Raw genomic sequence first — 25,024 nt, forward strand, 5'->3', positions numbered from 1 at the left:
TTAACTTGACCGAGATGATCCTATCTTCTCAAAATTTCACACATTTGATGAGAGTCCAGCCCTAAAGACATCTACTGACTTATATTTCATCTAACTGATAGCGCCACCTAGTGGCAATTTTTTTTCTTACGAATTTTCTTCTACGTTTTTCTCCAAACACGTTAACTGAACCTACCTCATATTTGCTCAGATGAGGGTTTCGGCCTTCATGATGTCACAACACGAAGTTTGTGATTTTTCACGAATTGCTGTGGGTGTGGCTAAGCGCTGTTCGCCAAGAAAACAACGCCAGTTTTGAGGGTCTAAACATGCACAGAAACTCATGAAACTTGGCACACACATCTGGCCTGGTAAAATGAGCAATATTTTATTGTTGATTGTGCTATTTTTACAAAAATGACTCAATAGCGCCCCCTAGAAGTTTTTAACGAAGCAGCCCCGGTTGTACGTTTAAGCAAGAATGCCGAATATTTTTAGGTGTATGAGGGAGCCCAAGACCTACAAAAAAGTCTCTTGGACCCATATGCTAAAATGAACAGGAAGTGAGCTACGAATTTTTGAATGTCCCATTTTTGACGATTTTTGCACATTCACAGGGGGCAGACTTTTGCCCACTTCTCCTACACGTTTCATCTGACTGAGTTAAGACTTGACCTGGACCATGTCAAGACCTGAGCCAACGACAGGGGGAAAAATCTTGACCTTTCGAAATACTATATGATGAAGGCGGGGCATCAAAATTTGTGTTTCGCACTGAAAAAGGATATGCTTAATAACTCCCCGGTACATGCTCCAAAAAAAATCCCACACTTGACATGTATGCTTATAATCAAGGCCTGAAGGTATCTCGATGACAACATTCAGTTATAAATACAGCGCCACCTAGCCCTTGAGGCTTATATAAAAAAAAAAAAAAAACACATACGGTATTTTGTACGAAAAATGTAAACTCATTCTAAGTGTGATGACTAAGTCATTTATGAATATTCTTTTAGTTTCCACCACTCAAATTGTTCACTGGCTTCACACCGATCCAAACGTATGTACGTTTCCATTTTGTTTTATTCATTTTTGATTGCCCCTTTGGACAATAAAAGTAACATTGTGCAATGAGTACAACGAGCGATGATGTATATATACACTTTTACAAAAAATACCAATCAGGGCAACTCATTGCCTAAAAATAAAAAAGGACGCTGATTTTTGCAGGTCTTAACAATCCCCAAAACCCGTTGAGCTTGACACACACTGGCAAAAAAAATATTCTACATGTAAACGTTTATTATGCCATTTTCAAAGAAATTTTGCTTCCAATATGCCAGTACCCCAACGTGCCAGTACCCTAACGTGCAAGTACCCCAACGTGCAAGGACTCCAACGTGGCCCGGGCTGCGAGGGCCCTTTATAGCTGCTCGCAGCTCTAGTTATTATTATTCTTCTTCTTCTTCTTCTTTATTCTCCGCAAACGATCGCGATTTTGGGTACCTAAACATTCACGAAAACTCACCGAACTTTGCACACTCCTCAGGCCCGGCGAAAAATTTGATATTATTAAGTCATCATAACAATGCGATTCGATAGCGCCCCCTAGCGTAGAAAAATAAAAACCAAGCCCGGCACGTTTGAGCTAGAGCAACAAAAATTGGCAGGCATGTGTAGCACCCCGAGACGCACAAAAAAGTCTATTGGGACCATGTAGCTAAAATGTACAGGAAGTGAGCTATGAATTTTTTAATGTCCAATTTTGGCCTATTTTGGCACATTCACTGTGGTCATGCTTTTTCCCCCTTTGCAAACATTTTTCATCCAATTGACTTCAAACTTGGCATTTATCATCTCAAGACCTGAGAGAACAACTGGGCAAAACATCTTGCCTTTTTGAAATACTATATGACGGGGGCGGGGCATCAAATATTGCCTTTAAAATTTCATTTGTCCAGAAAGAGCAAATGCTTAATAACTCCCATGTTCAAGCTCCAAAAAATCTCAAACTTCTCAGGCAACGTAATAGTCACGGCCTGAAAACATCTATATGATAAAATTCAGTTATACATATAGCGCCACCTAGTGGTTACAATAAATGTCATACTTTACGTTTTTAGCTACTGTGCTGAGCTTGTTGAAGAGATCCATTTGAAAATTGGTCAGAAAAGCCTTAAGATGTTGATCATGCCCCACACCGAATATTGTAACTTTTCGCCAAAGGGCGTGGCCGCTACGGTGACGCAAAGTCTGAAGATTTTTCGTGAAAATAAAAGCTGCATTAACTTGACCGAGATGATCCTATCTTCTCAAAATTTCACACATTTGATGAGAGTCCAGCCCTAAAGACATCTACTGACTTATATTTCATCTAACTGATAGCGCCACCTAGTGGCAAATTTTTTTCTTACGAATTTTCTTCTACATTTTTCTCCAAACACGTTAACTGGACCTACCTCATATTTGCTCAGATGAGGGTTTCGGCCTTCATGATGTCACAACACGAAGTTTGTGAGTTTTCGCGAATTGCTGTGGGTGTGGCTAAGCGCTGTTCGCCAAGAAAACAACGCCAGTTTTGAGGGTCTAAACATGCACAGAAACTCATGAAACTTGGCACACACATCTGGCCTGGTAAAATGAGCAATATTTTATTGTTGATTGTGCTATTTTTACAAAAATGACTCAATAGCGCCCCCGAGAAGTTTTTAACGAAGCAGCCCCAGTTGTACGTTTAAGCAAGAACGACGAATATTTTTAGGTGTATGAGGGAGCCCAAGACCTACAAAAAAGTCTCTTGGACCCATATGCTAAAATGAACAGGAAGTTAGCTACGAATTTTTGAATGTCCCATTTTTGACAATTTTTGCACATTCACAGGGGGCAGACTTTTGCCCACTTCTCCTACACGTTTCATCTGACTGAGTTAAGACTTGACCTGGACCATGTCAAGACCTGAGCCAACGACAGGGGGAAAAATCTTGACCTTTCGAAATACTATATGATGAAGGCGGGGCATCAAAATTTGTGTTTCGCACTGAAAAAGGATATGCTTAATAACTCCCCGGTACATGCTCCAAAAAATCCCAAACTTGACATGTATGTTAATCGTCAAGGCCTGAAGCTATCTCTATGACAACATTCAGTTATATATGCAGCGCCACCTAGCCCTTGAGGCATAAAAAAAAAAATACCCCACATACGGTATTTTGTACAAAAAATGTAAACTCATTCTAAGTGTGATAACTAAGTCATTTATGAATATTCTTTTAGTTTCCACCACTCAAAATGTTCACTGGCATCAGACTTATCCAAACATATATATATTTTTATTTATTTTTGATAGCCTCTGTGGACATTAAAAGCAATATCGTGAATGAAGGATATGCTTAATAACTCCACGGTACATGCTCCAAAAAAAATCCCACACTTGACATGTATGCTTATAATCAAGGCCTGAAGGTATCTCGATGACAACATTCAGTTATAAATACAGCGCCACCTAGCCCTTGAGGCTTATATTAAAAAAAAAACCCACATACGGTATTTTGTACAAAAAAATTTAAACTCATTCTAAGTGTGATGACTAAGTCATTTCTGAATATTCTTTTAGTTTCCACCACTCAAATTGTTCACTGGCTTCACACCGATCCAAACGTATGTACGTTTCCATTTTGTTTTATTCATTTTTGATTGCCCCTTTGGACAATAAAAGTAACATTGTGCAATGAGTACAACGAGCGATGATGTATATATACACTTTTACAAAAAATACCAATCAGGGCAACTCATTGCCTAAAAATAAAAAAGGACGCTGATTTTTGCAGGTCTTAACAATCACCAAAACCCGTTGAGCTTGACACACACTGGCAAAAAAAATATTCTACATGTAAACGTTTATTATGCCATTTTCAAAGAAATTTTGCTTCCAATATGCCAGTACCCCAACGTGCCAGTACCCCAACGTGCCAGTACCCTAACGTGCAAGTACCCCAACGTGCAAGGACTCCAACGTGGCCCGGGCTGCGAGGGCCCTTTATAGCTGCTCGCAGCTCTAGTTATTCTTCTTCTTCTTCTTCTTCTTCTTCTTCTTCTTCTTCTTCTTCTTCTTCTTCTTCTTTATTCTCCGCAAACGATCGCGATTTTGGGTACCTAAACATTCACGAAAACTCACCGAACTTTGCACACTCCTCAGGCCCGGCGAAAAATTTGATATTATTAAGTCGTCATAACAATGCGACTCGATAGCGCCCCCTAGCGTAGAAAAATAAAAACCAAGCCCGGCACGTTTGAGCTAGAGCAACAAAAATTGGCAGGCACGTGTAGCACCCCGAGACGCAAAAAAAAGTCTATTGGGACCATGTAGCTAAAATGTACAGGAAGTGAGCTATGAATTTTTTTATGTCCAATTTTGGCCTATTTTGGCACATTCACTGTGGTCATGCTTTTTCCCCCTTTGCAAACATTTTTCATCCAATTGACTTCAAACTTGGCATTTATCATCTCAAGACCTGAGAGAACAACTGGGCAAAACATCTTGCCTTTTTGAAATACTATATGACGGGGGCGGGGCATCAAATATTGCCTTTAAAATTTCATTTGTCCAGAAAGAGCAAATGCTTAATAACTCCCATGTTCAAGCTCCAAAAAATCTCAAACTTCTCAGGCAACGTAATAGTCACGGCCTGAAAACATCTATATGATAAAATTCAGTTATACATATAGCGCCACCTAGTGGTTACAATAAATGTCATACTTTACGTTTTTAGCTACTGTGCTGAGCTTGTTGAAGGGATCCATTTGAAAATTGGTCAGAAAAGCCTTAAGATGTTGATTATGCCCCACACCGAATATTGTAACTTTTCGCCAAAGGGCGTGGCCGCTACGGTGACGCAAAATCTGAAGATTTTTCGTGAAAATAAAAGCTGCATTAACTTGACCGAGATGATCCTATCTTCTCAAAATTTCACACATTTGATGAGAGTCCAGCCCTAAAGACATCTATGAACTTATATTTCATCTAACTGATCGCGCCACCTAGTGGCAATTTTTTTTCTTACGAATTTTCTTCTACGTTTTTCTCCAAACACGTTAACTGGACCTACCTCATATTTGCTCAGATGAGGGTTTCGGCCTTCATGATGTCACAACACGAAGTTTGTGAGTTTTCGCGAATTGCTGTGGGTGTGGCTAAGTGCTGTTCGCCAAGAAAACAACGCCAGTTTTGAGGGTCTAAACATGCACAGAAACTCATGAAACTTGGCACACACATCTGGCCTGGTAAAATGAGCAATATTTTATTGTTGATTGTGCTATTTTTACAAAAATGACTCAATAGCGCCCCCTAGAAGTTTTTAACGAAGCAGCCCCGGTTGTACGTTTAAGCAAGAACGACGAATATTTTTAGGTGTATGAGGGAGCCCAAGACCTACAAAAAAGTCTAATGGACCCATATGCTAAAATGAACAGGAAGTGAGCTACGAATTTTTGAATGTCCCATTTTTGACAATTTTTTCACATTCACAGGGGGCAGACTTTTGCCCACTTCTCCTACACGTTTCATCTGACTGAGTTAAGACTTGACCTGGACCATGTCAAGACCTGAGCCAACGACAGGGGGAAAAATCTTGACCTTTCGAAATACTATATGATGAAGGCGGGGCATCAAAATTTGTGTTTCGCACTGAAAAAGGATATGCTTAATAACTCCCCGGTACATGCTCAGAGCTCAGAATTGTTCATTCGGTAGTCTTACCGATTCAACGTCTTATCATCATTGCTCTTTTTTTGTGTGTGTGTGTGTGTGCGTGCGTTTGCGTGCGTGCGTTTGCGTGCGTGCGTGTGCGTGCAAATACGTATAAATTTATACTCATTAATTCACCTAAAGCCTTATAAATATCCCATTACCCTTCGCCTTAACCAGGTACTTCAGAATCTTGCCAGAGTCGTGAGGTTTAAATGGTCAGGAGACCAGAGAAAAGGTCAGAAAAAAAATAAAGAGAAAAGAAAGATAAATCAAAGTGAAATCCAGCACCGACCAAACACTTCCTGCCTTCCCCATGATTACAAAATCAAAGTCTTACGCCAACCCCGGAAGCCTCTAAATTCCAGTAAATTTAGCGAGATCTCAAGAGACCAGAGGAAAAACTAAAGAGAGGAAGGAGGGAAGGATCGATAAGGCAGAGTGAGATCCATAGAAGCCAGTACATCCAATCCATCAAAGTGAAATCCAGCACCAACAAAACCCCTCCTGCGTGGTTACAAAACCAGAGTCTTATGCCAACCCCAGAAACCTCAAACTTCCAATAAATTGAGATCTCAAGTGACCAGAGGAAAAACTAAAGAGAGGAAGGAGGGAAGGATATATAAAGCAAAGTGAGATCCACAGACACCAGCACCCACTGATTCAAGGGGCTGTGGGAGGGAGAGGCTACTTCTGTTGAGTTTCAGTAGATGCTGGTGCGACGGATCTGGCATGCATAAGGACCACCACCAAAGAAAGAAGCCGTCAACCGCGGTCCAGCAAAGCGAGCACCGCGTACCTGACGTCACTCCCCCTGGTGAGAGGGCGGAGACGACCTCATCCCATAATGCTTCACGGACCAGTTGAGGATGGAAATAAATTATTTTTTACCACTTTTATGGTCCATACTGTACTGTTGGTTAATAAAACTAGTCGTAAAAGTATCATCAGTTTTGTTTTGAATGTGCAAAACATTCACGACCAGACCATGGCTGAATTCAGTGGTGATTAATGACTTCCGCCTCATCTTCGTAGTTAGCGGCAGTTGTTTGTGACTGTTACAACAGTGAGATATTTTGCCTTCTTCATGAAAATGTGGAGTAACGCATTGAATCTCTGGACAGTAACTTTAATCAGACTGCTTTGTAGAATAAAGTAATGTGTTAGACTACTTGTTACTTTTGTAAGCAAATTTTTTTGAGTAACGCGTTACTGGCAACACTGCCGACGTCAGTGGTAGAGGCGCATACGAATTAACAACATAAGTCACCCTGTAAATCGGGCGGAAACCCCGTAAATCGGGCGGAAAACACGTTTAAAGCAGCTTAAAGATCGCCTACCTGCAAAAAGCCTTTCAATGAGAGAGAGAGAGCACACGGACATTCACCGGTGTTTGGGAGAGAGCACACGAACATTCACCGGTGTTTGGCTCACGCCGTAATTTAAAGGAGATGACGTCGGACGCACCGGGATGAAATCAGACGTTAACGCAACGTAACGTAGTACATAGCTACATTAAAATAGTCAATAATACCATAATCATAAAAATAAAAAGGCAGGAAGATATAAAAGCAATAAAGCACATCAATCATATTGTATATGATTGATATGCCATATAGTATCATATAATTTTAATATAGAATAATTACTTGGGTTACAACTAACTAACTAACTAACTAACTACTAATCCATCTTCAAGACAATAAATAACAAAAGAACAAGAAGAATCAAGTTGTCCTTTGAGTTCAACAATTCACCAAGCAGTTTTTCAAGTTTGGGCAGAGTTGTGGTGAAAGACACGCATAACTTGACAGAAATTAACCATTTCACAGAATAGCTGGTTAGTTTTTAATAAATGTTGTGTTCCTTTAACTCTTTGACCGCCAAAAACGTTTAATAAAATCACGATGTATGCCGCCATAAACGTTAGGTGACAACTACTTTTTTTTTTTTTTAATATATCAGTGGTCAGTGCAATGTCCAAGTGCAGCGCAGCCGGGTCAATGAGTTGTGAAATCAAAAACACCCACTAACTATGGCCAGCAGATGGCAGCGGTAGCTGCTCGGGCCCTAACTAGAGCTGCGAAGTACAATGAAACATGACGCAATCTGATGAAATAGAACGTTTTCAAGGCTGACATGAATGATGAAGCCTTTATAACATTAAACCTAATTTGTCATTTGGAGTGTCACTAAACAAAAAATATTAGTATCAAAGTCACTGTTGTGGAGAAAATGTATCTTTTCTTTTCAATTTTCGCTCAATGTCACTTAAATGACCTATTTTCAAATGGTGATTACGAAAGAACGGAATAAGGTAGAAACACACTTTTTTTTTTCCAATGAAAGAATGGAATGCGATCTTTCTTGTGGTACCCATGTTTTTATGTAGCAAAAGAAGACAATATTCTGTTTGCTTCGAAAAATGAGTTCAAATGCTCGAAATCCGCTGGCATTGGGGGTTGTTTTTTTAATAACGTGTGGCAGTAAAAGAGTTAAGCTCAAAGAGACCTTGTCTAACCTCTGAACGAAACACCACCAACTTACGCCAAATTTCTTGATGTTTTCTTGAAGTGTTACACACACGCACACACCCGTGCGCACACCCACTAAAATGATGTCAGTCCCTGAACAGAAAGTTTATCATTGGGCCGATACACAGTTCAGTGTGCTTCAAATGTCCCATCTGTGCCAAAAAGACTGGGATTCCACATGCAATTGACTGATGTAGCAGTAATGCAAATGTATGATTCATGCTTTGAGATTTTTAGACCACACCACCCATCTCCTCTAAGCATCATGGGAAAAGCATTTTCTTCCATGACCTTATGATATTAGTACTCTTTTCTGTTAAGCTGCCACAGAAGTAAGGAGGATTTGGGCGGACATGGAGCAGGAGACTGAAATTGTTAACACATCGCAAAAGGCCTGAGCAAGCAGCCAATTTTAGTAATCACTGCTTTATCTGAATTTAATACAACATAGTCGTACAAATTCAACAATGTGTACAAAAATATGACATGTCTGGGTTATCATTTGTCTCCAGAAAGAAGTTGATTTGTTCTGCAACACACTTCCTAAAGTCAGCGCAGAACAAAAAAGAAGGGTCTAATTGCCACGTACGCCGGGGCTGAACGTTATCCGGGAAGTGGATATCCCACTGACATATATATATATATATATATATATATATGTATATATATATATATATATGTATATGTATATATATATATATATATATATATATATATGTATATTCATATATACATATGTATATATATATTATATATATATATATATATATATACATATGTATATATATATATATATATATATATATACACACATTAGGCCTGCACAATATATTTTTTTATTTGATTTGATTTATTGAACATATAAACAGGCAAACAGCAGAGAAAAAAAAACAACAGAAATCAAAAGAAAAGAAAAGAAAATCCCCAAATAATCAATCACTCATAACTTACATGTTCAAAAGGGAGTAGGAAGAAGTTAGAAACGTATCTAGTCCTACCCCTTTTACTTTATATAATAAAACTTATTTCATTATTAATACAATACTAATTTACTATTTTTAAAATAAGATATATATACCAGGTTATATATACATAAGTGCACTTAGATATATTCTCATTTGCCAAAAACATATATAAATGAATTTCCTAAACATATACCATAATACGTATCTAAATCATTTACACATACTCACATATACAATTTTATATCGTTTGAACATCGCCATCGCGATGTGCACATGCGCTACAGCCACATCGCAAGACGTGCGATGTTTTTTTTTTTTTTTTGAGCAAGCAAAAGTTTGTTTTGCTTCATAAAGGTAGCGAGCTACCTCTCTCTCTCGCTCCCCTCCCCCTCCCTTCTGCGAGTCAGTCACAAAAAAATCCTCTGCCGACAGTCGCCGTTGTTGCCGCAACACGAGGTAATACAATAAACAGTACACGACCATTTGAATCGCCACCACAAGCTCCTGTATGACCAGTTCAAACTAGAAGTGGGACATGAGGTGAAACTTCATCTATTCAAAAAACAATTAGAGACGCATTTGCCAATGCCAGCATAACGCTTTATGATAAGAAGTCAAACAGCACAGACAAATCCCGGATCTAATAACTTTTCACCTGGCGAAATAGCCTACATGCTGCCATTCAACACCGTAACTAAAGAGGGGTTAAAAAAAAAAAAAAGGTTCCACATGCTCGACAGGCATTATGAGACAGACAATACTGTAGGTGAACGGTGAAGGCAGCTGCCTTAAACGAGTGGACCAGGTTGCTACTACTACTAATACTAATAATAATAATTAATAATAATAGTTAAAATGTCTCATTTATGGTTCAAACAAATCTCATTACATTTAAGATAAGACTTAGCACGTAAAAAGTGACTTATTTTTAGACAATTTTCATCTATTATAATGCTTATGACAATAATTTAATTAGAAATAGGACATATTCATGGTAAGATCATATGTAGTTTTTGCATTGGAATAAAACATTAAAGGAGTAGTTCACCCCCAAAATAACTTTTTTTTTCCTATTGATTACTCGTGCCATGGAGACTTGAGTACAGTACAATATATATATATATATATATATATATATATATATATACATACATATATATATATATATATATATACATACATATATATATATATATATATATATATATATATATATATATATATATATATATATACATATATATATATATATATATATATATATATATATATATATATATATATATATATATATATATATATATATTTTGTATTTGCCACTAGTGTTATTCCAATACCATTTTTTGCCCCCCGATCCCAATACCCAGCTTTGCAGTATCGGCCGATACTGATACCATACCGATACTTGAGTTTTTTTTTCCTCAACATGAAAAAGCTGTCCTGCTATTGGTTCAGAGCATTCAAGGGCCAATAGGATATCTTAGATCAGCATGCAGTGAACATATCACATATCAGTGAATGTCATGCACAAGCAAGACACAAGATGCTGCATCCAAAATCCTATATTAGTGTTGGAATTAATGGTATCGGCATGTTACTTGTGAGTAGTCACCGATACCGATACCACTGTTTTGAAGTTGAAGTTTGAAGTTTGAAGTTTATTGAACATATGCATATATACACGTATAATTATATAAACACATAAAGTTAAAAATAAAAAAATAAAATAAAAGAAACATCCAATAAATATCTATGTATATGTTCAAGGGAGTAGGAAGAAGTTGAAAACTTATCCAGTCCTACCCCTTATTCTTCATATCCTATCACTTATTTATAATAAATTACATTTTTAATAAAAGAAAATATAATGCTACTCGTATAAAAAAATAAAATAAATAGAAAAATAAAAATACACAATAGTAACACACATATATACAAATTTCATTACACTCATATTAATACATCAAAGAAAAATAAGTAAATGAATAAATCATTTCTACAATCTTCTTAACTCATATCTGATTTAAATAATAATATTGAACTTTACTTTTAAACATTCTTTTAAATTCAACAAGTGAATTACATCTTTTCAGTTCAGTTCCCAAGTTATTCCACAAATTAACTCCTTTAACGGAGACACACCTTTGCTTAATATTTGTTCTTGTTTTGGGTTTTTTGTATACACTTGTACCCCTTATCTCATAAGGACAGTTTCTAATTTCAAACAACTTTTGAGTACTGTGGCAGAGTAGATTATTGTATACTTTATACATTATTTGTGCTATTTTAAACTCAACCAAGTCATAAAATTTCATTGTATTTAATTTAATAAATAGTGGATGTGTTGATTCTGTATATTTTGATCTATTAATAATCCTTATGGCTCTTTTTTGCAATTTAAAAACAGTGTCGGTATTTGTTTTATATGTGTTTCCCCAAATTTCCACACAATAGGTCAAATATGGTAATAATAATGTATTATATAATGTATATAGTGAATTCATGTTCAGGACCTCCTTGGTTTTATAGAGTATCCCTATGATTTTTGACATTTTCCTTTTAACATTTTCTATGTGTGGTTTCCAACATAATTTATCATCAATAACTACTCCAAGGAATTTATTTTCATACACCCTTTCTATTTCAATTAAATTCACCATAATTTTAACTTGATGAGTGATTGGTCTAGTACCGAAAACTATGAACTTGGTTTTATTTAAATTTAATGATAATTTATTCATATCAAACCAATTTTTTATTGTACTTAATTCATACTCCACAGTAGTCAGAAGCTGCTTCAAGTTGTCTCCAGAACAGTAGAAAGTTGTATCATCCGCAAACAAGACACTCTTGAGTATTTTCGAGACACAACAGATATCATTCATATACAATATAAATAATTTAGGGCCCAGCACAGACCCCTGAGGAACTCCATGAATAATCTTCAATTGTTTTGAATTTGTATTTTTAAACTGCACATACTGATATCTATCATCCAAATAACTTTTTATCCATTTATATGCTAAGCCTCTTATACCATATTTCACTAATTTATTCATTAATATAGAATGGTCTATGGTGTCAAATGCTTTCTTTAGATCCATAAATATCCCAACAGTAAATTTTTTATTGTCTATGTTGGTAGCTATTTCCTCTACAAGTTCCATGACTGCCATTGAGGTGGTCCGTTTTTCTCTAAAACCGTACTGATATTCACTCAAAATCTTATGTTTCTCAATAAAATTATCCAGTCTATATAAAAATAATTTTTCTAGAATTTTTGAGAACTGTGGCAACAATGATATTGGTCTATAATTACTAAATATATGTCTATCACCACTTTTGTAAATAGGAATTACTTTTGCTATTTTCATTTTTGATGGAAATATACCAGTTTGGAAAGACAAATTACAAATATATGTAAAAGGTTTTACAACATATTCTATAATACTTTTTACCAGTGTCATATCAATATTAAAATAGTCGGTAGACTTTTTATTTTTTAATGTTTTTACAACATTTAATACTTCAATATCATTAACACCATTTAGGAACATAGTGGATGAATTATTTACAACGTACTTATCTATTTCATGTTTATTTCTTGTCTCTGGAATATCATTTGCCAAATTACTACCCACATTAACTAAATATTCATTGAAGTTATTGACTATGTCTGAAATTTTATCAATTACACTGTTTTTATCTTTTATAAAATATTCTGGATAATTTATTTTTTTAGATCTATTTTTAATTACATCATTTAGTATTTTCCATATTTCTTGCATATTGTTTTTATTCTGCTCTAGTAATGCATGGTAATGATCTTTCTTCCTTATACGTATAATATTTAATAATTTATTTTTATAGGTCTTATACTTTGTTTCAGATTCCATAGTTCTTGTTTTAAGAAATCTTTTATATAAAATATTTTTCTTTTTACATGCATTTTCTATCCCCTTTGTCATCCATACCTTATTTGGACCTTTATACTTCCTTTTAATTTGAACTATTGGACAGTGTTTATTGTATAAAAAGTTAATTGTTGACTGGAATTCACTATATGCAGTGTTAGGATCGTTTTTTGAATAGACCTCAGACCAGTTATGCTTTTCTAGGTCCAGCTTAAAGGCAGCCATGGACCTAGGTGTTGTTAATCTTTTTTCAATTGTGTAAGTTGACGGCTTCATAATTTTTTTTTCAAAATAATCATGAAGAACTGCAAAGACCGGAAGATGATCACTTATATCATTAATAAGGAGTCCACTTTCTATTTTAAAATCTATTTTATTTATAAATATATTATCTATTAATGTAGCTGTATCAATTGTTATTCTACTTGGTTTCGTAATGACAGGGAATAAACTGTTACTATACATCATATTTATAAAGTCGGTTGTTTTCTGGTGTCCATTAGGATTTAACAGGTCAATGTTAAAATCACCACACATTATTCGCGTTTTTTTATCATTTGTATAACTAAGAATTTCTGCTAGTTTATCGTTAAATGTGTCAAGACATGACCCAGGTGTCCTATATATACAACTTATAATTACATTTGGTACATTTTTCATATGTACCTCAATTGTCACACATTCCATTACGTTATCCATGGCAGTTGTCAGATGTTCAACTTTACTACATTTAAAAACCTTATCAACATAAATTGCAACCCCTCCTCCTCTTCTGTTTTCCCTATTCATTGTAAACAGTTCATATCCTTCCATCTCAATATCATTTGTTATCTCATTTTCAAGCCATGTCTCTGATATGGCTATTACATGGAATTTGTTAATTTTACGCAAGCATTCATTAATTTCTGCAACATTTTTATGTAGACTTCTACTATTAAAATGTATAATTGAGAGTGCATAACAATCATTATCTATATTTACATTTAGTTGTTCATTTGTATAATACTCACAAACGATATCATAATTGTTGCTACCAAAAAATGTATCTGGGTCAAGGGTATTTTCTAAATCAGATATCTTATATTCCGTATAATCAAATATTTTAAGGTTATTTCCCTTTGTGTACAAATTTGCCATTTTGGCATTTTGTAGATCTTAGTCAAGTATACTATACCCAGCATACTATATATTCTTTCAGTTTATTAGTGAGTTGCGTTGGTCATGATGTCTTGATGTGCTTGTTCGAGGGTGAATTATCAGTTTGTCATATCTTATGTAGGCAATCTCTCCTCTCTCTCGTGCTTCTTTCATTTTTGGTACGAGTCCTTTCCGTTTTTTCCTAACAGTGTCTGTAAAGTCCTCGTTAATGTATATTTTTGTACCCTTGAGATTTTTTGCTTTTTGTAGGATTTTTGTTTTGTCTTTGTGTTTTTCAACTGTAACAGCTATTGACCTTGGTCTGTTCTTCCCAATATCAGGTTTGCCTTTGCGATGTACCTGCTCCAATTCTATCGTCTCCTTCAACTGTATTTTCTCTTTAAACATCTTCATCACTTTCGCTTCGGTGTCTGTCCATGTTTCTCCCGGTGTTTCTTCTATTCCTTCTATAATCAGATTATTTCTCTTTGACTGTCCTTCCAGGTATTCCATTTTTTCATTTAGAATGTGTAAACTGTCACGTATCTTATAGATTTCTGTTTGCGTAGTTTTACTGTTTTCCGTGTTTTGAATTTGAGTCATTTTGAGCTCATCCACTTCCTTTTGTGTATATTGTAGACTTCCCTTTATTTCTTGTATTTCCGGTGATGTTGTCAAGCCTTGCATTATTTGAGTCCAATATTATTTTAACAAAACCTTTGAATTGTTCCTGCTGCTGACTTAGTAGTGTATTGAATAGTTCATTTTGTTGTTGCAGTAGTGTGTTTACCTGTGTGAGTGTTAGATAGTCCTCCTCCGGTTTTGAGTCCGGTCTTTGTTTTGGTGGCATGATGCGAAATCGGCGATGTAGGCCTGTCGAGCAGCGGCGATGGCAGAATCAGCTATGCCGGTCCGTCGAGCGGCGGCAATGGCAGAGCCAGACAGACAGTCTCGGCCAGCCGCGGCGACGGCGGACCCAGCAGTACAGGCCCGCAGAGCCGCAACAACGGTGGAGCCAACCAGGCAGGCCCGGGAGCAGACGTGGAGCCAACCAGGCAGGCCCGGCTAGCAGCCCCGGTGACACAGACCCGCAGAGTGGCCGCAATGGAGCCAAACCAGGCAGGCCCGTTGAGCATCGGTGGAGCCAACCAAAAAGGCCCGGCGAGCAGCAGCGACGGCTGAACCAGCAACGATGGAGCCAAACCAGGCCAAAACAGGCCCAACAGCGAGCAGGCCCAGCGGCAAGCAGGCCCGGCGAACAGGCCTAGCGAGCAGGCGCAGCGGCAACGGCAGCACCAACAGCGGCGACGGCAGCACCAGCAGCGGCGACGGCAGCACCAGCAGCGGCGACGGCAGCACCAGCAGCGGCAAGCAGGCCCGGCGAACAGGCCTAGCGAGCAGGCGCAGCGGCAACGGCAGCACCAACAGCGGCGACGGCAGCACCAACAGCGGCGACGGCAGCACCAACAGCGGCGACGGCAGCACCAGCAGCGGCGACGGCAGCACCAGCAGCGGCGACGGCAGCACCAGCAGCGGCGACGGCAGCACCAGCAGCGGCAGCACCAGCACGGCGAGCGGGTTGCTGAGTTGAATGATGACATTTTTAATGCAGTATCGGCACCTGTGCCGATACCAGTATCGGTATCGGAACAACACTATTTGCCACATTCCTAAGACAAAAATTTGATTTGGAAAAAATGACCCCCATTCATTACAACAGAGACCAAATGCAATGCGCATTTAACATTGCAACGTTTTGCGTCCTAGTATCGTATGGGGGCGGGAATTTATAAGCTTCATGCTTCTTCCCGCCAGCCCTTTTTCTTTTCGGTTATTACATATATGATGAAATGTTTGATTGTCACAATGCTGTCCGAAAGGAAAAATTAACAAATAAACCAAACCAAACCAATCCTAAATGGGGCAAACACAGCATATTCCCCCACTTAACCTGCATAGTTTGCTTACTGTACTAGTAAATCAACAAGCGCGCAATATATTTGGGAACACCTTTATGTATCAGCTTCATGAACAGCTTTCGGTGATGTTTTAGGATTGTCCAAGAAACGCATAAAAACTGTTGAGTTTTGCCGTTTGTATTTTTGAACAATCTCTTTTAATGCATAGACATACGTCTGTGCCTATCATTGCCTTAAACCCAAACTGATTATCTGTAGATTTAATCAATACTGATATCCTGTCCAAAAGGATTGTTTCCAAAACTTTTGACACAATGCTGGCCAGAGCTATTGGTCTATAATTGTCAGAATTACCAACCTTCCCAGTTTTATCTTTTATGACAGGAACCAATAATACAGCCAACATAGGGTCAAGTAAGAACCCATGTAAGAGGACAGCTGTAAGGCAGATGGAGAGCATAGGTGCTAACCTAGCACTAGCGAACTTGTTCAGCTGTAAGCCCATCCTGCCTACATGCCTTATTATCAGCCAGTTTGGTAACAGCTTTGTGGACTTCATTTGGCGTAATTATGTCTGCGTGGTCAACATCAAACAGATCACAAGACTCGTGCAGAAGACAGTTAAACAATCTACTGTATTGCTGACGCCACAGCTCTAAGATGTTATCAACTCAAGAGGTGCCATCAATTTCACATGGCAGAGAAGTTTTACTGGCAGTCATATGTTTTACCTCCTTCCAAAAGGCATAAGTATGTTCATCTTTAGCTATAAAACGCATCGCATACTTATATTGGGCATTTGTAACACGGTTCTGTTCATAAACCGGCCCACGTCTCGCTTTTCCTGCCAGAAGCCGCTCCTGAGAAGCCTCCCTTGCCTTTGCAAAATATTTGGCATGTGCATTCCATCCTGGTCGTCCTTTCTTTTTATGTTTTACTTTTTGAAAAGAGACACTTTAAAGGCCAAATGTGAAGTAATTTCATAAAATACCATATAGGGTCACAATTGAAGCATTGAAACACTGTCCAACAAATAAAGTATGAAAAAATAATTTATATGTTATATATTTGACGAAATAATCGCTTTTCCGAAGTTCGAGCCTGGCGGGCGACAAACCCGGAAGTGATACGTCACACCGGGAACAGCGATGGCAGCGCTCCATACAGACGCTATACAAAGCCACTCAAACGTCGATTCAGACAGCGATGTCAGCGATAGGTTGAGCGAAAATGAGGAGAACCAAGTTTTTAAAGAGTTGGAGGAAGAGGAGGAGGTTGGCATTTTATACGTTGGACTTTACATGTACGAGCCAAATGCTAATCAGGATGCTGATAATGCGCCCAGACACCTGACATGGAATGGAGACAAGACCCGTCGAAATTACAAGATGGGTAAGATATATAGGCAGTGGTATTTTTTTATGATTTGAAGATGCCAGCATTTGCACATAATTTTATATTTTTGTCTGATGACATTTAAAAAAAATAAATAAATAAATCAGACTGTTTTTAAAGCAGTTACTCAGTACTTGAGTATTCTTTTCAGCAATTTTTATTTTTTTTACTTGTACTTGAGAGATTTATCAATGACTATTTCTTACTTTTGTACATGATTCCGTCCACGTACTTGTATATTTTGAAACAAATGTTTTCATAAACAGAATTATTGACTGATTGGTATAGCAATACACTTGTTCAATAACATTTCTGCTCATGGTGTCATCGCTCAGTATTTTACTTTTTTTTTTTATATAAATTTCAGGCGTACTTGTGGTAATTGCCAGCAAATGCCTACAGCTGTAGAATGTGTTTGCTGCCATGAAATTCAAGAAGTAGTGACTACGTCTACAAGGAGAGGAACACTTCAATCAGGTACTGGACTGCATCACTGATCATCCTGGATTCAATGCTGTGTGCCTGAACCCATATGGATTATAGGTGGCATGGATGACCTACAAGCAGCAGTACAAAGGCAAGGCATTTGATGGGCCACAGGATGCCAAGTATAGACATATTGCCGACAGACAATTGGTGCGCTGGTGCTGGAAGTTTCTTGGTCTGGACAACCGTGTTCTGCTCCCAGCATGTTGCAATGTCTTGTATCAGGGCACATTTTCCACCACCAGGAGAAGAGGAGTCAGCTGTATTCAAAGGGTTTCGTGTTTCACAGAGAAATGTTCCAGAACTGTGATTTGTACTGGTTGCATCATAATAAGAATAAACAAATGAGGACAACTTAATACAAGGAATATGATTCTTTATTTCCTGAGGAATCTCGTATGGTGCTCAGCAATAACATTTGACTTGTCCGGTCTGTTCACTGCTGCTGTAAGAAATTGTGGCTCGACTACCACATCATTCGGTTTTGTACTTATTTGGAACGTCAATCACTTTCATCGCCTCTGAAAGGCAGTCAGTCACATAGTCTACAAAAAAAAATAAAAAATTGGGATGATAAATATTTGGGTGACATAGAGTTACACTCAGTAATGCATCTGCCTGGAATTGTTTTTGTTTCATAACTTACCATAAGTTTCATCCACCAATATCTTTCTCAGAGAATAGCCACCACTCTTATATTTGGGATAAACGATGCAGTAGGAGTGTATTCCTTCCTTCGTCACTTTCTGTGGTCTCCCAGCATTTTCATTATAATGCATAGCAGCGAGAATGATTCTGGAATTGAACAAAAATTGCCTTATAAAGAAATTGTCACATTGTGATGAAATAGCTTTATATCTCTAAGTTCTACATTTCATCCATATGTTCTACTAGTCATGGACAAATCACACTTGAAGAAGCACATTATATATATATATATATATATATATATATATATATATATATATATATATATATATATATATATATATATATATGGTTTTTTTCGATTGTTTGAGATGGCATTTTTGGTTGAACAGATGCAGTGGAAATGTAATAAATTTCCATTGCACTAGCTGTTATGTTTAAGCCATGAGCACCATCTAGAGGAGCCTCAAAGCAAGTGCTTCATTACGTTACTTTCCCCCCTCATCACCACTATAGTCTCCATTTCATACATATCAAAGTTTTCTTAAACGCACCTGCTTTTCATTCCTTTGTACGAGAAGTTGTACATCTTTGGGGCAAAGTGATTCACCACACTGTGAAAAGCTTACACACCACTGGTCTGTCCGAGGTGAGACATCTTCATGACATCGTTGACAAACATGGTATTTGTCAGGAGTTCCACCACTGCGACATTGACTTCAGTACCTTCAAATGAATTTCATTTCCTTAGTTTGTTATAAATGTTAGTTGGCATGTGACAGATGTTTGGTTGTTCTACAGATACAAGGTATGACAATATTTATATTTTCAGGTTAAACTAGCAACAACTCTAAGAATAAAAATATAAATAATACCTGGTAAGTACATAGTGACAAAAACAACTCCGCCTAACTTACTTTTATCCACACTATGTGGTGGCATAACTTCATCATCTTGGCTGTTTGAACAGGATTGATCCTGCAATAACTGACCCTCGTAATCAGCCATTTCTTGTTCAGAGGCAGCTGCAGAGGTGATAGCCTCAGCTACGGCTCGCTTCCTTTCTCGGTTAGCTGCTGCTGCACGCTGGGCAGGTGGATTTTGAATCTGCTGCTGGTCTTGTGGAGGCAGGTGAATTGTTGGGACAGCAGTTGTATTGAGCAATAACCTGCAGAAACATAAGGTGACACTAAAAATATGCGTCGCTCATAAAACCTATAAAACCTACCGGCAAAAAAAAATAAAAAATAAAAATAAAAAACAACTATCACATTTCATCTAACCCTGCCTTACCAAATATTTAATTATTTAATGACTCATAAAATGCAGTAAGATTGACATATGATTGGAAGTGTTTCAAAAGGACGTGTCATGTTCTTTGATCAACAAAGCAATGCTGCCAACCTATTGAAATTTACTTTCAGAACAATTTGTCTCACTGCCATTATTACTCATCGTTGATATGAATAGCACCGAGACGTTAGCTTTCGGTTCACGTCGCTAGTTTCTACTGTTCATTCCACAACTGTTGGAAGCTCTGCTTTGTCAAAGTCATCAGTGATCTATCCATAAATTCCACGTTTTTTTCTAAATAATTGTAATCATACTTACTTTTTTTGCAAATCCATTATCATAAGCAGACCGGTTGAGGAAGCAGGCATCTTCGAAGTGTTTGTAACAGAGAACACTCCTCGACGATGGCGTGAAATTTATTCGCTTCGTGCGAATGAAAGTTGACCATTTACGTGCCCTGTTATCTTTTGGCCACTCATACAACTTTTCTTTAGCTTGAGAACAATACATCACCACACATCGCCGGGTCATCTTACCGAGTAGCAATGCAAACAATGCAGTTCAATGGCCGACTTCTCTCGCAACTTCCCGGTGTGACGTCATTTCCGAAAATTTCCGAAGATTGTCGAAGAAAAGCATTTTCGTTGTCAAGGGCGTTGCTATGGGTTAAACTAAGAACCTGAAAGGGTTGCGTCAAAAAAAATAACGAAAATATGCTTACAATGGTTTAGCCATTGGTATTACTCAAAAACATGGTTGGCCAACCTTACTTCACATTTGGTCTTTAACATCTTCATACATAGCAAGTATAGCATCTCTGTGATTAGAATTTTTACAATTTACACATCACAGCCTTCTTGGGCAATGAAATCTGCTTTAAACAATTATCTGTATTTACAGAGTAAGAGAAAATTTCCTCTCTCGAAATGTAGCTGCAGTCCACTTAGAATGCACCACTTTCATTAATATTAACCTCCGTTGAGGGTAGACACTGACCATTTATTTGGATTCCAAATGGAATGTAATCTACCATTGAAAGCTCATAGAATATTTTCATGTCTACCAATGGTGCAAATGATTAGCGAATACTGATGTCCTGCCTGCAATATCTGAATTAAACTCACCAATAATAAACACATTCAAAAATGTATTATCCTGAACAAACAAATTTATAAATGCAAGCCTATTAAAATATTCTGTTTCATTATTATGGCACTAATATGTTATGTATACATTTAAAATAAGGAATTCCTGACGATTCAGCGTTAGGTGAATTCCATTACACCAGTCCACTATATGTCTTACTATATTAACTCATTTACTCCCAGCCATTTTCACTGAAGCAACCCGCTTTGCTCTGCTTTACTGGATTTGGACTGATTTTGCAAGGCCCACATAATATTGTGTTCTATTGCTATAAAAACGTGGAACCTACCAAAAGAAAGATTAGAGTCTCTTCTTTCATCAGGAAAAAAAAGGAGGTTTCTGTTTCCATTTCGCAGCAATTAGCTAAGCTTCATCATTATTTACAAACCTGTTTAAAACACTGGTGAAAAGAGCTTGTTGCGACATGGCCCTGGCCACGACATTAGTAAGAGACAACTTTTAGGTCCAAGTTTACTCTGCTTCCATTCTACGGGGCAATGAAGCACCGGCTGACTGTGCACTCATCCCAGCTCCGTAAGAGCCAAGTGCTGTTTATATATATATATATATATATATATATATATATATATATACACAGTGTTCCCTCGTTTTCCGCTGGGGTTAGGTTCCAAAAAATACCCGCAATAAATGAAATCTGCGAAGTAGTTAGCTTTATGTTTTACAACTCTTATAAATGTTATAAGGCTCAAAAATCCCCGACCGCACAATTTATACACTTTTCTCATTGAGGCATTTACATGTTCTCACATTTCTCTCTTGTTCAAACATTGACAATGTTCAAACCTTCATAATTTTTATAAAATGGGTATATTACTGTAAAAAAAATATGGCAAATTGCACTTAAAAAAAAAAATCCGCGATACAGCGAGACCGTGAAAAGTGAACCGCGTTATAGCGATGGAAGACTGTATGTATATGTATGTAAAGTTTAAATAGTCCACAACAAATAATTCAAATTAATTTAAAAAAAATCGATATATCACCCAGGCCTAGTTTACAGTAAAATACTGGATAACAAGTGCAGTGTATTACTGTGACAGTTTTTAGAGCAAATGCATCCAGTTTTACAGAAAACTTTTACGGTGTAGCGTGTAGGGATGTAACATCACAATACGATATTATCATGATAATCTCACGATACGATAATTATCACGATATTGTGGGGAGGTTGGCGATACAAAAGAAGGTCACAATATTGTCAAAAAAATAGCTTATACTAAAAAGACAATTTTGTGGTTTTGTACATCACAACTATGCTTATAACCAACTTATAATCTCAAATAACACTTCATATTGAGGCACTTACTTGCTAATGCACATTGAGTTCCTCCACACATTGACTCGCTTCACAAGCTTATTATGTTCCCCTTCATCTGGATTTGAAACATAGAAGGGCCAAAACATGTGTTAGGGTTTGCGGGAGATTGTGGACCCAAGTGGAGGGAGGCAAAGAAAGGCGTGGCAGGGGTGCTCTTAAACATTTTAATTTAACGCATAAACAAACAAAGTGCAAAAGAACATACAAAGTGCAAACTAAAGCTGGGAACTAAACTTACTAGATGTAACTTAAACGGGCAGGACTCAGAGGCTCAGGGAAACAAGCTGTGGCGACGACAGGACAACAACAACAACAAAGACTAGACCAGGACTGAACGAAAGCAGGGAACTAAATACACATACTAACGAGATAACAAGAGACACCTGGACAGGACACAAGTGGCTTGGGGAGCTGATTGGACAAACACAAGGGAACGGGAAAACGAGCACAGGTGGACATAAGACATTGACAGAACGAGAGACACAAGGAAAACATTACTAAGAAAAACCCAAACTAAAACCCAGACCCCAACAGTACCCCTCCCCCAAAGACAGATCCCAGATGTCCAAAAACACAGACCCAAAATGAGGGCGGGCGGAGGGGGGCATGGAGGCGGGAACGCTGTCCACCATCAGGGACAATCAGGAGGGGCGCCTGGGCGCCAGATGAGCGATGCTGGTCACCGCCAGTCAGGAGGGCGTCCCGGCCGCCAGATGAGCACCGCCGGAACTGGTGCGGGTGGCGGCCGCTTTTCCTGCGCCGCCGTAACAGGCTCGGGTGGCGGCCGCATTACGTGCGCCGCCAGAACTGGAACTGGTGGTGGCCGCTGCCCTTGCGCCGCCGGAGCAGGAGCTGGTGGCGGCCGCCGGCCTTGCGCCGCCGGAGCAGGAGCTGGTGGCGGCCGCTGACCCTGCGCCGCCAGACCAGGAGCTGGAGCGGGTGGCGGCTGCTGGCCTTGCGCCGCAGAAGCCGGTGGCGGCCGCTGGCCTTGCGCCGCCGGAACTGGAACTTGTGCGGGTGGCGGCCGTAGGCCTTGCGCCGCCGCAACTGTAGCTGGTGCGGGTGGCGGCCGCTGGCCTTGCGCCGCCGCAACTGTAGCTGGTGCGGGTGGCGGCCGCTGGCCTTGCGCCGCCAGAACTGGAACTGGTGCGGGTGGCGGCCGCTGGCCTTGCGCCGCCGGAACTGGAGCGGGTGGCGGCCGTTGGCCTTGCGCCGCCGGAACTGGAGCTGGTGCGGGTGGCGGCCGCTGGCCTTGCGCCGCCGGAACTGAAGCTGGTGCGGGTGGCGGCCGTTGGCCTTGCGCCGCCAGGACTGAATCAGGGAGAGACTGGAGGGCGCAAATCCATGCCGTCCTGGCAGAAGCTAGACGCCGCACGATGTCATCTAACTTAGCCTCCGTAGAAAGGCTGTTGTGGTGGATTTGCACCATTGCCCCCTCTGGATCCATTGCTGGTCGAGTCTTTCTGTTAGGGTTTGCGGGAGATTGTGGACCCAAGTGGAGGGAGGCAAAGAAAGGCGTGGCAGGGGTGCTCTTAAACATATTTTAATTTAACGCATAAACAAACAAAGTGCAAAAGAACATACAAAGTGCAAACTAAAGCTGGGAACTAAACTTACTAGATGTAACCTCAACGGGCAGGACTCAGAGGCTCAGGGAAACAAGCTGTGGCGACGACAGGACAACAACAACAACAAAGACTAGACCAGGACTGAACGAAAGCAGGGAACTAAATACACATACTAACGAGATAACAAGAGACACCTGGACAGGACACAAGTGGCTTGGGGAGCTGATTGGACAAACACAAGGGAACGGGAAAACGAGCACAGGTGGACATAAGACATTGACAGAACTAGAGACACAAGGAAAACATTACTAAGAAAAACCCAAACTAAAACCCAGACCCCAACAACATGCCTTGTGAAAATTAAACTGCACTAAAAAACTAGCCACCAGAGGGCGCTGAAACTGCACAAATGGAAATCAACTTGACATTTTTCAACAGATGTGCTGCTTTTAATATTGTGACATGACGACGACGACGATATATTGTGGCAGTTTTAATATTGCGATATCACGATATTGCTGGGTTTTGCACAGTCTATCTGGGATGTGAACCTTTTATTTATTGAGACTCAGACGGTGAGGAAAGACAACTCGATTGACAGCTCAAAATGTGTGTGTTTTCCCCAGGAATTGGTGCGCATACGTGGCAACGAAGACGGTAAGTTGCGTCGTCGAAGATGGAATTGAGACATATGTGAAACCAGACTACCACCCTTGTGCCTGGGGCAGCGGTCCCTGCAACCGTGTGGTCGTGTGAGTACTGCACACACACAAACACACACATGCACGCCTTATCTAAATATTTTTATGACCTCATGTTGACTTACATTAGGTGTGTAAATATAACACTGTCGACATGAGCGTGGAGAAAATCTGAAGCAGACGGCTCAAAATACTTTACCATCTGGTCTTGTTGAAGGCCTGCTTTCCGTTTGAATTCTCTGGTATTTTGTAAGTCG

General features: G+C 39.0%; 2 protein-coding genes and 2 long non-coding RNA genes across 6 annotated transcripts in view; 2 read left to right on the plus strand and 2 right to left on the minus strand.

The window, feature by feature from the left end:
• LOC144017004 (EMILIN-1-A-like) overlaps positions 1–25,024 on the plus strand; it is a 268,499-nt gene that overhangs the window by 104,090 nt on the left and 139,385 nt on the right. For both annotated transcript variants that reach the window (XM_077518243.1, XM_077518244.1), the window contains exon 2: positions 24,693–24,818. In XM_077518243.1, coding sequence (XP_077374369.1) covers positions 24,693–24,818 — 126 coding nt within the window. The remainder of the gene's footprint in view (positions 1–24,692; positions 24,819–25,024) is intronic.
• Positions 10,873–24,975, minus strand: LOC144017006 (uncharacterized). The gene is made up of 3 exons (XM_077518247.1): positions 24,967–24,975; positions 22,487–22,553; positions 10,873–15,854 (listed from the first exon to the last, which is right to left on the minus strand). The coding sequence occupies exons 2-3, from the start codon at positions 22,498–22,500 to the stop codon at positions 15,338–15,340; spliced, it is 531 nt and encodes a 176-aa protein (XP_077374373.1). The 5' UTR covers positions 22,501–22,553; positions 24,967–24,975; the 3' UTR covers positions 10,873–15,337.
• Positions 17,160–18,578, plus strand: LOC144017008 (uncharacterized). Its single transcript, XR_013283053.1, has 3 exons — positions 17,160–17,583; positions 17,954–18,063; positions 18,130–18,578. It is a non-coding gene; the product is annotated as an uncharacterized LOC144017008 (long non-coding RNA).
• On the minus strand, positions 18,432–20,797 carry LOC144017007 (uncharacterized). 2 transcript variants are annotated; one of them, XR_013283052.1, is made up of 5 exons: positions 20,332–20,797; positions 19,638–19,888; positions 19,275–19,446; positions 18,719–18,867; positions 18,432–18,617 (listed from the first exon to the last, which is right to left on the minus strand). It is a non-coding gene; the product is annotated as an uncharacterized LOC144017007 (long non-coding RNA). The 2 variants fall into 2 exon arrangements; XR_013283051.1 differs by lacking the exon at positions 20,332–20,797 and having other exon boundaries at positions 19,638–19,986.

The sequence above is a fragment of the Festucalex cinctus genome, chromosome 4, assembly GCF_051991245.1.
Source record: "Festucalex cinctus isolate MCC-2025b chromosome 4, RoL_Fcin_1.0, whole genome shotgun sequence".
Classification (NCBI taxonomy): Eukaryota; Metazoa; Chordata; class Actinopteri; order Syngnathiformes; family Syngnathidae; genus Festucalex; species Festucalex cinctus.